We start from the raw sequence: 13012 nt of genomic DNA on the forward strand, positions 1-13012 counted from the left end.
AACTTAAATATATCACCTTCCACCTATTAAAGTCATCTGATGGAAACGCGGCTGTAGGTGGCTGTGGACGGTCAGAAAGGTGTTGAGCAGTTCTGCTAACTTGCTCTGTGGTTGAGTGTGAGTGCCACCTGCTGCTAATTGGGAAAGCAGCAGTTCTGTACTGACATTACTACCATCTCAGCTACCTGCTATTTCAGTCTGTCTCAAAAATAGTTTTTCCTGAGTTAAATATACAATATAAATGTATCAATTTCTCATTGAATGTATTATGAAAGCATCAAGACTCAGCTGTACAATATCAGAAATTATCCCTGTAGTTTTTGATGCCTAGGTTTTCCACATAGAAGAGACTAAGACAGCATATGGTGATCAGCCTTCAGTGGCACCTGCAACTCGCGTGGGGCTCCACACAGCAGCTTTCCATCTGTGATGCTTCCCCAGAGTACATTGTGATCCATCTATGAACAGGACATATCTCTTCATTTTCTGGTAGGTCACTGTATGGTGGAGCCTCTTTTAATACCCAATACTTCTGCTGGTGAAGTTCCAAACTTCTTACCTTCAGGTCAGTCCATGATCACCTCTAAGATTCCTGGATGGCTGAGGTTCCCCATCCAAGCTCGTTGTGTGTCAATGCAATCCACTTGCTCCATGCGGTACCAGCAGCATGATGGGTGGAGGGAACCTTTCCCTTAAGCATCCACTTCAGCAATGACAGCTACCTCTCCATAACACTACAGATATTCTACTATCTGTGAAAGCGGTATTTTTTTAAATTGTCAATTTCAATTTGATTTGTAAAACTGTAATCATACAGCAGCAGAGGTAGCTGCTTCTCAGACACAAGTTTGAAAATGGATGTTTTCAAAGTCAGAAGCAGGCAGGGAAAAGGAAGGATAGTAGGCTTGCTTTAAGTGTTCAGAAAAAGAAACATTCTGAACTGCTCAAGTTCTTTACTCTCATTTTCAATTAGACAGACACCTTTTAATCATCCAACCCCCACTCTCCACCCATACAAAACTCAGACACCAAAGCATGTGGTATGCAGTACCTCTTTTATAGGAGCCTTTGTTACAAAAATACTAAATCCTGGAGGGAGACTCATTGGTAAAAAAATAAATATCAGGAGCTTGTATGAAAACAGCCAAGCAAATTCCAATATAATCACATTTTAAATATAATTTCTTCTGTCTCTGTGGCACTGGAAATTATTATAGGAATAATGCTCTCAGTCATCCACACTGAGTGATGCAAACCTATTAACATCACGTAAACGCTGAGTTTCAGACACAGCACACCTGACAGCCTTTGTCTTTTTAGATGCTTTTTTCTTTTTGCAGGACTCAGATTTGGCCTCTGTTTTCTTCTGAAAGAAGTCTGGAGATACAGTTGATATGACTATATTCAACAGAACCTGATAAAACTCAGTCATTTTTGGAGAAGAACTGAACAGATTTTCCACTGAAGGTGTTGACTTAAGCTCTTGATACAGTCCGTGCACGAGGGTCCCACTATAGAGCCTGCTCAAAGGAAGGAGAGAATTCTCATTTGCTATCATACCTCAGCAGAAGTACAAAAACATGCAGCGTAGTGGGGAGAACAAACCAAACACCCCAACCACGTCTTAACTACATAAATATTCAACAGCGGGCCCCTAAGAAATATTCTAAGTAGAGTTTTCTCCATATTCTCACCTTTAAAGAAAGGAGTCTGAACTGTGCTAAAATTGGCCAAAGCAGTTTATGATGCAGACATTAAAGCAACATGTGAAAGCACTTCAGAGGGAGCTTATGTGGAAAGCAGATCTCTGAAATGTCCTTACCTAGCTAAGTCTGGCTCAGGGAGAGGACTGCAGAGTAGCTGGTTGAGATACAATCCCATCTCAAGACAGCACTGCCACTGGCAAAAGCCATGTGCAGCATCTAAATCAAAGTCTTTATTTTGCAGTTTCTCTTCCTTCCATTTTAGAAATTCGTTAAAAGCAATTCTGTTGTCTTCTGGGTGGAGAACTGTGAGATCTAGGTTATGGATAGAAAATGACAGACATAAATATCCTTCTGTCAACACACGATAAGTATCTGCAGTGTATAGGGCCTACAAACTACCAGTGTTTAGTTGTATTTCTGGAAGCCTACCTAAATATCTCAACATTAAGACATAAAGTGGAGAAAAAATGTGAGTATCATTATCCGTATGAATCTGAAATGATGAAAATAGTAATTCTGTCAAGTACTTTCCCAGTTCTGGGAGTGAATCCATTTGAGAAGATTACCATCTCACTCCATCCCACTCAAGAAGCAGGTGGCAGTCACTTTCAAGCAGCTTTTGTAGTTCAGAGCCTAAATCAACAGAATAACCCTGGCATGCATCATCTTTGGCATCATATCAAGGATTCTCCGTAAGAAAATGCCACCTTACCCCTAACACGTAGAAATATTACTGAAAGTACTCACCTGTGAGTAAGTACTCACAGAAACTGTGATTTCTGCATCCGAAATTGTATCCTTTGGAGACATACCTGGCTCATTTGTTATCCTGTGCAGTTCTCCAGCTACTATCATTAGAAGTAGAGCCTTTAAGTGATGCAAGTTCACTTTAGGTTCCGAACAACGCGTCCAGTAACAGGTTACAGCAACAGGGAGCTGTAAGTGGGCAGGGACAGATTCTAGCAAACTCATTTTCACTCCTAAAGTCTCCAGCAGAAGTAGCTGACGGTGTGACATTGGCACCTGAAAATAAGCAAAAGATCTTGAAGGAAAAAAAACAGACTTTATTTGTTGCGAGTCATTTCCAGAAGGCAGGTAAGATAATTTAAACTAGCAAATACTTTGTGGTTTTAATTAAAATAAAAAGTTAAGTGTCACAGATACTCTGAACAGGAAGTATTTTTGAAAAACCACTTAAAAAGGCAATTTTCACAATTGCCTGAGGTCAGCTGGATTTTAACAGGCTTCAGAGTCTTCTGCAAATCAGGTGATTTACATTACATTCCTACGCAAAAGTTGACTTTGAAAATTCAGCAGGTGTAACATATTGAAGTTCCCTTGGCATGGCAAATATGTCTGTGTAAATTCATGTCTTCAAAAAGTGGCCCATTTTTGTGAGCTGTAATGGTGATGTTTGTTCTTGGTATGGCAAGAACACACCTGTTACCACAGTGAAACCTTCAGTGTACAGCTTACCTTTCTCATTTGCAGTATGTGAGCTCACAGCACATTCCTTCTTTGCTGTGCTATTGAAAACACAGCACCACAAACTGTCTACATGCAGTGCTCACTGCGGAACTGGAGCAAGGTGCCCAACTGCAACATGAGTGTTTTGCACATCTGGATTGGGATGGTTGTGCTTATTGCAAAGCAGCAATCCCACAAACAGAAGGTAAACTGAAGCCAATTTTGCCAGTACTCTGAATACAGAGGAACACATCTTGTAACTTGTTGAATTGGTAATTTGTATATATTTAGTGAGGAGAGTTGTTATAATAACCAAAACTCAAATTCAGTAGGGTATACAATGCAAGACCACATTTAGGTATCATTAACGTTTCTGAAAGTCCCAAACCACACATTTCACAGATATCTGCATGCCACTGATTCAAAATAACAATAAACCTGTACCACAGCAGGGACAGACAACATTCACAGCCACCAGCTGCTGATGACAACACACAGATGTGCTACTGTGGATCTGATGCCAGTGGGCAGAGCACATGGAATAGGTTCCCCAAGTAGGTGGTTGCGCCATGGATGTGTTTAAAAACCATTAGAATGTGGTGCTCAGGGACATGATTGAGTGGAGGGTAGTTAGGGTAGTATGGTTAGGTTGTGGTTGGACTTGAACTTTAAGGTCTTTTCCAACCTGAGCAATTCTATGATTCTATGTGTAGTATGAAAGGCACTGATTGTATTTCCAAAAGTTTCAAGAAGAGGTATGAACCCTGGGTGTTTCCCATTCCAAGGCATAGTCTCAACCATAAGAAACCATGAGAATTTAAATATCCCACAGCTAATGCTGACTAGAACTAACCTAGTACAAACTTCCTTTGATTACAAATTGTATTTTTCAGGTGCTATTCTGCTTGGCAAGGAGCAGAGAAGCATGCATAGCAGGATGCATATTCAGAGCAAGAGGAACTGCTGGATAGCTGCAGGTTTACAGATGAAGTAATAATGCTGATTTTTAGAAAATTTAACTTTGCTCTGAGATATCCGTAACTTGATCAAATGCAAGTTAAATTTAGTAGTGTTGAACTTTTCTAAACCTTTCTAAATTTCACAGAACTGCGAGTCCTTTCCTAAAATGACAAAAGCAAATATTAGTTTAACATATAGGAAGGACGGGAGGAGGGCTTACACGGGATGATTTAGCAATGCTATCCATGCACGCTGTCAGCCGGTTATGTAATTTGGCTTGGCGCGCTTGGTAGGGGGGAGTGAAGAAATGTGCTTTGCTCCTCAGCCCTCAGAAGCAGGACTGTGTATAGCCGAGCATTTGCTCACTGAAGCCGCTGGGTTCGCCAATCACCTTCACTGCCCCGCTGTCAAACACCGCACCTCCTAAGCGCGTGCCACGCTGCTAACCGGCTGCGACGAGCACTTACCTGCACTAACTCGTCTAGAGAGAAGCCATCATCGCCAAAAGGCGCGGGGAGTCTCGCCGCTTGGACAAACGTCTTTTTAATTGACTTCTGCACTCGGTCGAACTCGCAGACGGCCGGCAGCGCGCCGCTCCGTGCCTCACGCCGCGCGTCGGCGCCGGGAGCCGCGTGCAGCAGCAGCAGGCCGTACAGAACCCGCCGGATGGGCAGCGCGGCGCTATGCGCGCTGGGCCGCCGCATGTCCTCCACCTGGACGTGGAGGAAGGTGCTCCTCAGAGTCAGGACGTTTGCGACGAGCGGAGCCAGCTCGCCTCTGGCCAAGGCGCCCAGCAGCCACGGCGGCAGCCCCGAGGCCTCGGCCTCCTCGCAGCGGTAGCGGCCCTCCGCGAAGAACTCCTCGAGGTTCACGTCGGACGGCGCGTAGTCCCGCAGGGCCTGGCGCAGCAGCTCCCTCACCGCGTCCCTCCGCCGCCCGCCCACGTGCTTCAGCACGGCGTCCGCCGCCTCCTCGGGCCCCGCGAAGCCCGCCAGCCAGCCGAGCAGCCCCCGCGCGCGGCCGTGCTTCCCGGGCAGCCGCACCCTGCCGAAGAAGCCCTCGAACGCCGCCGCGTCCACGTAGTCGTTGCCGCTTACGACGGCGAACAGCGGCAGCGCGCTGCTCCTCAGCCGCCCGAAGTGCCGGCAGAAGCTCTCCGCCTCGAAGCGCCGCGCGGGGATGTAGCGGCCCGAACGCTCGGTGCGGACGTCCCGCCAGCGGAAGGCGCTCAGCGGGAGGTATCCGCCCGCCAGCGGGAAGATGAAGAAGTCGCTGTCGAGGGACAGCACGGGGCAGCCCCAGCGGTTGGCCAGAGCCGCGACCTCGCGGTCGGCCTCGGCCCAGCACTGCACGAAGGGCACCGCCGCCCGGCGCAGCGCCTGCACGAAGGTATGGCGCGCCAGCAGCGGCAGCGCGCGGCCGCCCTCCCCGCGGGACAGCCCGTGGGCCGCGCGCAGGCGCTCGGCGGCGCGCTCCCGCAGCGTGCCCAGCTTCCTGTCGGCCGCCCCGCGCCCGCCGTCCAGCACCACGAAGGCGGCCACGGCGCAGGAGCGCAGAACGGCGAAGAAGTCGTCCGCGGCCGCCGCGAACGGGCCGTAATCGCCGCCGCGGCGGAAATCGGCGGCGGAGGCGAAGAAGAGGTGGTAGTAGAGGCTGCTGCCGTCGATCACCAGCTTGGTGTCCCGCACCCGCAGCTCCGCGAAGAACGAACCGCGCTCCTCCACGAAGCCCGTCAGCCCCGGGACGCCCATGGCGGCGGCGGCGGAAGCGGCCCTCCGGCCGGGCTCACCGCGCACGCGCAGCGTCGTCTTGACAACGGCGCCGCTCGGGCCCTGTGGGCTGAGCTGCGGGCTGGGGCTGGAGGGCGGCATCGGGGTGCTGGCAGGTAACCGCCCAGCTTCACGCGGCAGGGTGCCGAGCGGACGAGGGGGGGAATGGCTTTAAGCTAAAAGAGGTCTGTGTCGTTGTTAAGGTGGTCTATAGTAAGTAAAGTTTGGCTGCGTTTCGCCACAAAGTCGCGCTCGTTGGGGCAGCGTACCAGCAGCTCAGCAGGTGGGTGTTGAAATAGGTTGGTGCACATTTGGTTACTGTTAAAAAAAAAAGGTTCCAAACTCATAATCTTCGTTTAGGCTCCCTGTTTGTAGGAAAGCAATCCCTTGGCACCAGAAGTTACACGGTTGGTAAAATAAAGGTTTTTTTTCTTCTCTTTTCCAAACGAAACAAAGCATTTTCAAACAAAGCAGTGCTGATGAGACAGCAGTAATAACTGTGCTGATGAACGGGTTTCTTTGCACTTGAGGATCCTTTGAAACAAATAATGCAAATAAAAAAGCAAAGTAACAACACCAGTATTATTTTGGTATGTAAGGAGAAGCATCTGCTCCTTGTCGTTTGGAATGAGGAAGGAAAAGAAAACAAAGTCAGTCCAAAAGCATTTTCAGTCATAGCAGGCCAAAGTAACAGCAAAAGTTTGCTTCTGCGCTCTCTGCATTTGCAGAATTAGGACCTCAGGCAGACAAGAACTGCAAAACAAAGCTGAACTATTGGAAAGGTGGATTGCAATCAAATTATTCTAGCAAAAGAGAAAGGAAGAACTTTTGGCAGAAGTGAGTGTTGTTAAAAATCCTGTAGGTTTGTGGTTAGCCAGGAAGCTTTGGTTTGCAGAAGCTGGTAGCAGTCAGTCACTCATGTGCTGACAGATGGCAGAAAGATGGTGGGAGTTGAAGGGCAAATGAAAGAGTAAATAGCTTTCTAGTTAAGATTAGTATATTAACAAATCTTTTTCTTTCTGTTTCAAGGATTTCCTCTGAACATCTGTAGAGGAGTGAAAGGATTTGAAAACTGCATTCTAGAGAAATTTGGGTAGATTCTGTTACACGGAGCAATGCTGAAATTTCAAGAAACTGCTAAGCATGTCAGCATTTCCAGCTCTAATTCTGCTTGCTCAGATGCTGCTATCGCAAGGAGATACACTATTCAGAGGAAACTTGGCAACGGGAGCTTTGGAAGCGTGTATCTGGTTTCTGACAAGAAAGCAAAACAAGGAGATGAATTGTAAGTAATCCCTTTACATACTTGAAAAAAAAAAAATGGTTTGGACCGTAATTCTTGCATTGTAGATGTTTCTTTATATTGATTTGTTTCTACTCTTAAGTTTGGTGTTATGTTACAGCATTTACTGTTCAACTGTAGTGAGGACAGAAGAGCAGACTTTATGCTGACTCTTTGTTTAAAATAGTTTATGAGATAAGGAGGATGTCAGGGGAAGTTCTTTGCAGAGACAGTGGTGAGGTGCTGGAACAGCTGCCCAGAGGGGTTGTGGATGCCCCTCCCTGGAGATGTTCAAGGCCAGGTTGGATGGGGCCCTGGGCAGCCTGGTCTGGTATTAAATGTGGAATCTGGTGGCCCTGCCTGTGGTGGAGGGGTTGGAGATTCATGATCCTTGAGGTCCCTTCCAACCCTGGCCATTCTGTGTGATAAGTCTGTGTCATTGTGCTTGTATCTAACTTCTATTTATTACATAAGACAGAGGGGAGGTGAGTGGAAAATCTCTGACCCTTCTCTCCATAGTGATAGTTTACTTAAAGCTGTGCAACAACTGATGTAAACAAGAAAATAGCTTATTCCTAATGTCATACCTTGGACAAGTTACTAATGTAGAATGCACACTGTGAAGGACCTGGTATTTATCCAGAACTGAGGTAGATTTCTTCAATGTCCCAACAAGAAGCAGGGCGTGGATGTATGCCAGTTTTCACAAATTTGTGTTCTTTGTAGCGAATTTTTTTCATTAAAGACTTAAAGATTGTAATTTATAAACTGTGAGTAATTATATATGTATTATATAATTGGTGTGAGTGTAATGCAGGTGTGTGGTTTATATTTGGAGGCCTTGCGTTTAATAAGTAAATCCTGTTCTGCAAGTTAATAAAAATGCTTATGAAAATTCTGGACATTTCATTTCCTGCTCATCCTTCTTCATCAGGATGATACCTCTGTTTTTAAAAATGTGGAGGATGAGAATCCTTATTCTACTAAGTCCTGCTGCAACAGCATCCAGCTCTGTAATGGTTCATTCAGCGCTCATTAAAGCAGTGACGTTTTAAACATGAGCAAGAAAATGTCAGAATTTCTGAACACAGAAATAGATTTCCCTTTTTATTTCTGATGTTTTCTTATTTACTTTTAGCAAATGCTTGGTGACACCCAATTGGAATTCAGGAATTATTTCATGCCCCTGTAAGGACTGACGCTGTTACTGAGGTGTCAAAAAAGAAACGCTGCAGTACTGATCTTTGTCTTAATAACTGAGTTGTGTAAATGAAACTTCAGAAGAAGTAGTCACAGAAATTCCAGCAAACAGCATTTGCATGTGCTGTATGCCTTACTGATAGCATTATTTCACTTAATTGCCAACAAATCTTGATTTTTGTACCTGTCTGAAGGCAGGCAGGTCTCATCACTTTGACTGATAATCCGCTTAGGATTCTGAAGCCATAAAAGACAGATGAACATTTTCAGGAAGCTGGGTGCCTGGATGTCATTGGACTTCATTGTATAGAAATGTTTGTGTATTGGTTTGAGACTTCCAACAAATGAAATTAGAATGTGAATATCTCTGTTTTAATCCAGGAAATTTGTGAAGCTTTTTGTTCAAGGTGTGAAAAATCCAGTCAGTGTAGTTGACAGCCAGAAATACATTCTTCCTTTAAATCTGGGGGTCTGCTGGTCTTTTCTGATGGATGTGTCGATGAGCACTAGCATGATAAAAAGAACATTTTAGTTATTTATTTAGTGCTTCAGTTGTGGTGATAATGACAAGGCATCCTTGGCAGTGCTGCTGTAATAAATGTGTGTCAATGACGTGGTTCTTTCACTTGTTGCCCTTCAACATCAATTTGCAGACTCTCAGCTCCTTGGATCCGGGTTGAAGGCCGCTAAGTTCTTTGGTTTTTCTGGCTGGGTTTTAGATCTCTCATGGCTCTATCTGTGGTTTGATTGGTTTATTTTTTTTTAGATGAAAACTTTGAAAATAGTAGTAGAAACAATTTATGAATTTTATTTTCCTGTTGGCATCCTTTACCATGCAGATAGGATGACTCCCTCGGCTTGTATGACCATTCAGAATTTGACTGAGTATGGTTGAATTCAGAATATGAGCAGGATATTGAGCTCTGGGTCCTCAGTTTCCCCCTTCCTTTTTCCCCCTTCCTTTTTCCCCCTTCCTTTTCCCGCCTTCCTTTTCCCCCCTTCCCGCTACAGAACAAACTGCCAAACCTCAAAACTCCAGGAATGTATATTTTGCCTTTAAGTAGTTATTACCTCTATTTTTCTTTTTCCTTCAGTTTTTTTTCTTTGAAAACTTAAATTCTTAATGATGGTTTTTTAGACAAACATTTACTGCTTTGGCATTTCATGCCTGTGTTTGAGGCTGTCAGTCCTCAGCCACCCCCAGGCCAGGCTGTGAGTATCAAAAAGCATATTCTTTTTTGCTGTTGTTGTTTGTGAGTCTTTATGTTGTTTGTGAGTTTTTATGACTGCACGAGTATTTAACTATCTGAAGCACTGATATTATTATGCAGTTCACCATTTTATCACTAGGGGATACTCGTGTATCACCGTTTTTCTCTGTTCCTCTGAGCAACGGATGTAAGTCGAAGAACAGATTGCCCCAACTTTCTGTCATTTCTGTGCTAAAAGATGACAAAAATAAAGGCCCCAGTGATGTGAAAGCTCGAGCTTTAGAGTTTAGGTACTTTCTTCTCTTTAACCCTATCCATTGTTTAAAGTGATGAAATATACTTCTTACTGCTTGTTAGATTTTCCTTTGAGAAATACGTATGTTTTCAGATGAAAAATTGTGGGGTTTTTTTCATACTCATTTAGAGTAATACATGTCAGAGTGTGATCCAAATTATGTTTATTACCTGTTAAAAAATATGTGTACATATGTATATATATTTTTTAGAGATCTGAAAGCACTTTGGCAGAAAAAGGGGAATTGAGATACTTAAGTCCCAAGTGACCTCAACAGAATTAGATTTCTGTTTTTATTGTTTCAGAGATGGTTCAGAACGTACCAAGAAAAATGTTTACGTACACACAGCTGACTTGCTGAGCTCTTGTGTGATACATGTGAGTTGTGTCTTGTACAGATGACACGGATAGGAAGTACTGCTGCTGTGGTGGTGTATGTAGCTCTTGTCCTACGCACTGCTCTGAAGCATTCCCTTGTATGACTCATTCCTTTCCTCTTTAACCTCCTAATTTGTATGGTCTGTAACTTGTAATTTTTTATAGCCTTTTATGTTCGTGGTGCAATGTGTTTTCTTTTTGACTAGATGACTCCAGAAACCTTTATCATTTTCATTTTGCCATGCCCTGTTTAAACTAGAAAATTATATGTTAGTGTAAACAGCTGTCAGTTACATACATAGCTAAGCACCCGAATGTCTCAGCTAGGGAAAATTTTTAGTCACACAACACATTTTCTAATGTTGATGAGCTCCATTTTCCTTTAGACAGTAAATTGTTTCTAGTTGTCATATAATCTTAAAAATACTGTCACAGGATTGCTTTCATTTTACTTAGCTTCTCTGCCTATACAACTTGTTTTTTCTCCTTTCCCAAGTAGTGTTGTCCAAAATGAAGAAGGAGGAAACCAGGCTAGTGATTAGTACTCTGGGTTGAGATGGTGCCCATGGAGTTATTTCAGACTAGCCATCGGCTTTAAGGATCACACTTACCTCTTGTCAGAACTGCTTTGTGTAGATACGGAACAAATAACTCTCTTGAGTTTGATAATAATCTCATAAAAAGAAAAACACAGGTTCTTGTGTTTAGATATTTGGCTAGGGAATGTGATTTTTGTCTCCTTGCTTGTGTAGCCAGTTAGCTCATCTGCTCTCCATCTCCTACAAGAGCTTTTGATTCTGTTGAATGATTCTCATCAGTTATTATAGAGGGTTACACATCTCAAAGACGGAAATTCCTACAACTTAGGAAACTAAACAGCAGATGAGAATAAAATAATGGCCTCATAAAGACAAAGGCCTTAACCAGGAGAAGACTTCTTTATGAAAGAGTGTTTCTTCTGTACTAGACAACTTGTGCATGGGAGATATCATAGATTTCCTTGTGTTTGGGAAGAAGCTATGGTTAGAGTTTTTATCGTCTTAGACCACAAATTTAGGTAGGCGCAAGAGATATTTATAGGAAACAAGCTTCTTAGTTCCAGTTTAAACAGAATGGCTTGTTTTCTGTATTATTTGATATTTTCACCATTAGGTATTTGCAAATCTTTTGATTCTGTACATTCATTAAAAGTGAGATTTAATTGCCTAATATTGACACTACCCTTTTGTTCTACTACTCTCTAAAATGAGCTTTGATAAATATGTATTTCAAAATGCAAACTGATTTAGGTGATATGTAACTGAAGTTCAGATAAGGATTGCATCCTCCTGCAAATATTTGCTTTGTTTTTTAATCTTTTTCCAGGGTTTGAACTGATTTTAGGCATGGTAGATGGGAATGCAAATGCCTGGTTGCCTATTAGTGGAGTTTTTTATTTTTTTACAGGCTCTGGTATTGACTCTTTTAGGAAGAAAAAATGGTAGCTTTAATAAGGGTAAAAATGACTTCTGTGTAAGTTTTTTTTTCCCCTTTTTTATTTTCTAGAAGTTGCATTAGAAATGAAGTTGGACCTATGTCTTTGTTTAAGTAGCAAGGGAGAAATAGTGCTACATAGTCACTTTTCCAGACCTAGATAAACCTGCTGTGGAAAACTGTCTATTAAGAATGATTCTTGGCATATATGTGGCACCTTTTCCATTCTGGGACCTCAGAGCACTTTTCAGAGCTGTGAAATATTTTTACCCAGTTTGTAGATGGGCAAGAAACAGAAAGGTTAAAGAGTTTGCATGTATTCATGTGGGGAGATGGTGATAGGCCTGGGAAATAACTGGACCCTATTTGCTGTGTCATTTGTTGGTGTTTTGAAGATCCTGCTACTATTTAGCAAGATTAACTGCACTGTAGGTGCACAACCCTTGTCAAGAGCTCAATATAATGAGGGCAAGTTCTACAGTTTGGATGGAATCTGTCTGTATGTGGCAGAAAGGAAGCCTGGTTTCCTACAGTCTTGCATCCTATGTCCCCTTGTCCTACCACAAGAAGCCCCACTCTTTCACTGCACCGTTATGACTACACTCAATTTCCTGGAATGTCCTCTGTTTTCACAGCTCAAATTTCTTCCTTCCCTCTAATATTCCTCTAGTATTGTAGATAGTATTTGTATTTTCTTTCTGTATGACCTAATTAGTGGCTAGGGAAGCAGCCCGTTGAGATGTGGTTGTCTGTGAAGATTTGCACAGCTGAGGTGACTGTGCTATGCACAGTGCCATTTGGCAGCTCAAACAGTGGAGAACTGACATCCAAGGGTCACTAATTGAAAGTTCTTGCACTTCCTACTTAGAGCATTATGTAATTGCTTGAAATTGCTGTTCTTCTGACGGGTTTGATTGAAACTGCACAGTACGTCTGCAAGTGGAGTAGTGATTGGTAGTTGGTCAATTCTTTCCTTTGTATAGACTGTTAAAAATATTCCATTACATTTTATCGCCACGTGACAGATGGCAGCAGAGGGGCAGCCTGACAAAACGGTGTCTGACATGGAAGTGCGTATGAAGCAAAGATGTGGAACTGAGTTCCTCCATATGGAAATTAATGTAGACGTTCATTGGCACTTGCTGAGTATTTGAGGAGACCAACCAGTGGATGTGAGCACAGTGAGCTGGGTGGTGTGTCTCACCACTGGTGACAGTGACGTGAATGCAGATTTTGGGTGGCTGTGCAGGTTTTGATGAGCCTGGCATGCA

At 43.5% G+C, this 13012-nt stretch overlaps 2 protein-coding genes across 12 annotated transcripts in view; one reads left to right on the forward strand and one right to left on the reverse strand.

The window, feature by feature from the left end:
* Window positions 1-1040: 1040 nt before the first annotated feature.
* Window positions 1041-6001, reverse strand: ASTE1 (asteroid homolog 1). 2 transcript variants are annotated; one of them, XM_052696306.1, is made up of 4 exons: window positions 4601-5964; window positions 2519-2729; window positions 1823-2018; window positions 1041-1520 (listed from the first exon to the last, which is right to left on the reverse strand). In XM_052696306.1, the coding sequence occupies exons 1-4, from the start codon at window positions 5882-5884 to the stop codon at window positions 1229-1231; spliced, it is 1983 nt and encodes a 660-aa protein (XP_052552266.1). In that variant the 5' UTR covers window positions 5885-5964; the 3' UTR covers window positions 1041-1228. The 2 variants fall into 2 exon arrangements, with proteins under 2 accessions (XP_052552266.1, XP_052552267.1); XM_052696307.1 differs by lacking the exon at window positions 1041-1520 and having other exon boundaries at window positions 1852-2018; window positions 2454-2729; window positions 4601-6001.
* NEK11 (NIMA related kinase 11) overlaps window positions 5909-13012 on the forward strand; it is a 123977-nt gene continuing 116873 nt past the window's right edge. For 5 of the 10 annotated variants that reach the window (XR_008209644.1, XR_008209647.1, XR_008209648.1 and 2 more), the window contains exons 1-2: window positions 6048-6185; window positions 6932-7187. Coding sequence is in view for 2 of the 10 variants with exons in the window: in XM_052696309.1 (XP_052552269.1) it covers window positions 7018-7187 (170 nt within the window). In the remaining 8 variants the exon portion in view is untranslated. Of the gene's footprint in view, window positions 6019-6046; window positions 6186-6626; window positions 6740-6931; window positions 7188-13012 lie in introns of those variants that run through there. The other 5 variants (XR_008209650.1, XR_008209651.1, XM_052696310.1 and 2 more) reach the window with 3 other exon arrangements.

This window comes from Tympanuchus pallidicinctus, unplaced genomic scaffold, assembly GCF_026119805.1.
Source record: "Tympanuchus pallidicinctus isolate F22 unplaced genomic scaffold, pur_lepc_1.0 scaffold3, whole genome shotgun sequence".
Lineage (NCBI taxonomy): Eukaryota > Metazoa > Chordata > Aves > Galliformes > Phasianidae > Tympanuchus > Tympanuchus pallidicinctus.

Bases quoted from the DNA above. Each gene is read 5' to 3' on its own strand.
- ASTE1 (XM_052696306.1), bottom strand. From the start codon at position 5,884: ATGGGCGTCCCGGGGCTGACGGGCTTCGTGGAGGAGCGCGGTTCGTTC. The intron at 2,730-4,600 runs GTAAGTGCTCGT...GCTTATTTTCAG, and splicing joins CTCTAGACGAGTTAGTGCAG to GTGCCAATGTCACACCGTCA. The intron at 1,521-1,822 runs GTAAGGACATTT...TCCTTTGAGCAG, and splicing joins CCTGAGCCAGACTTAGCTAG to GCTCTATAGTGGGACCCTCG.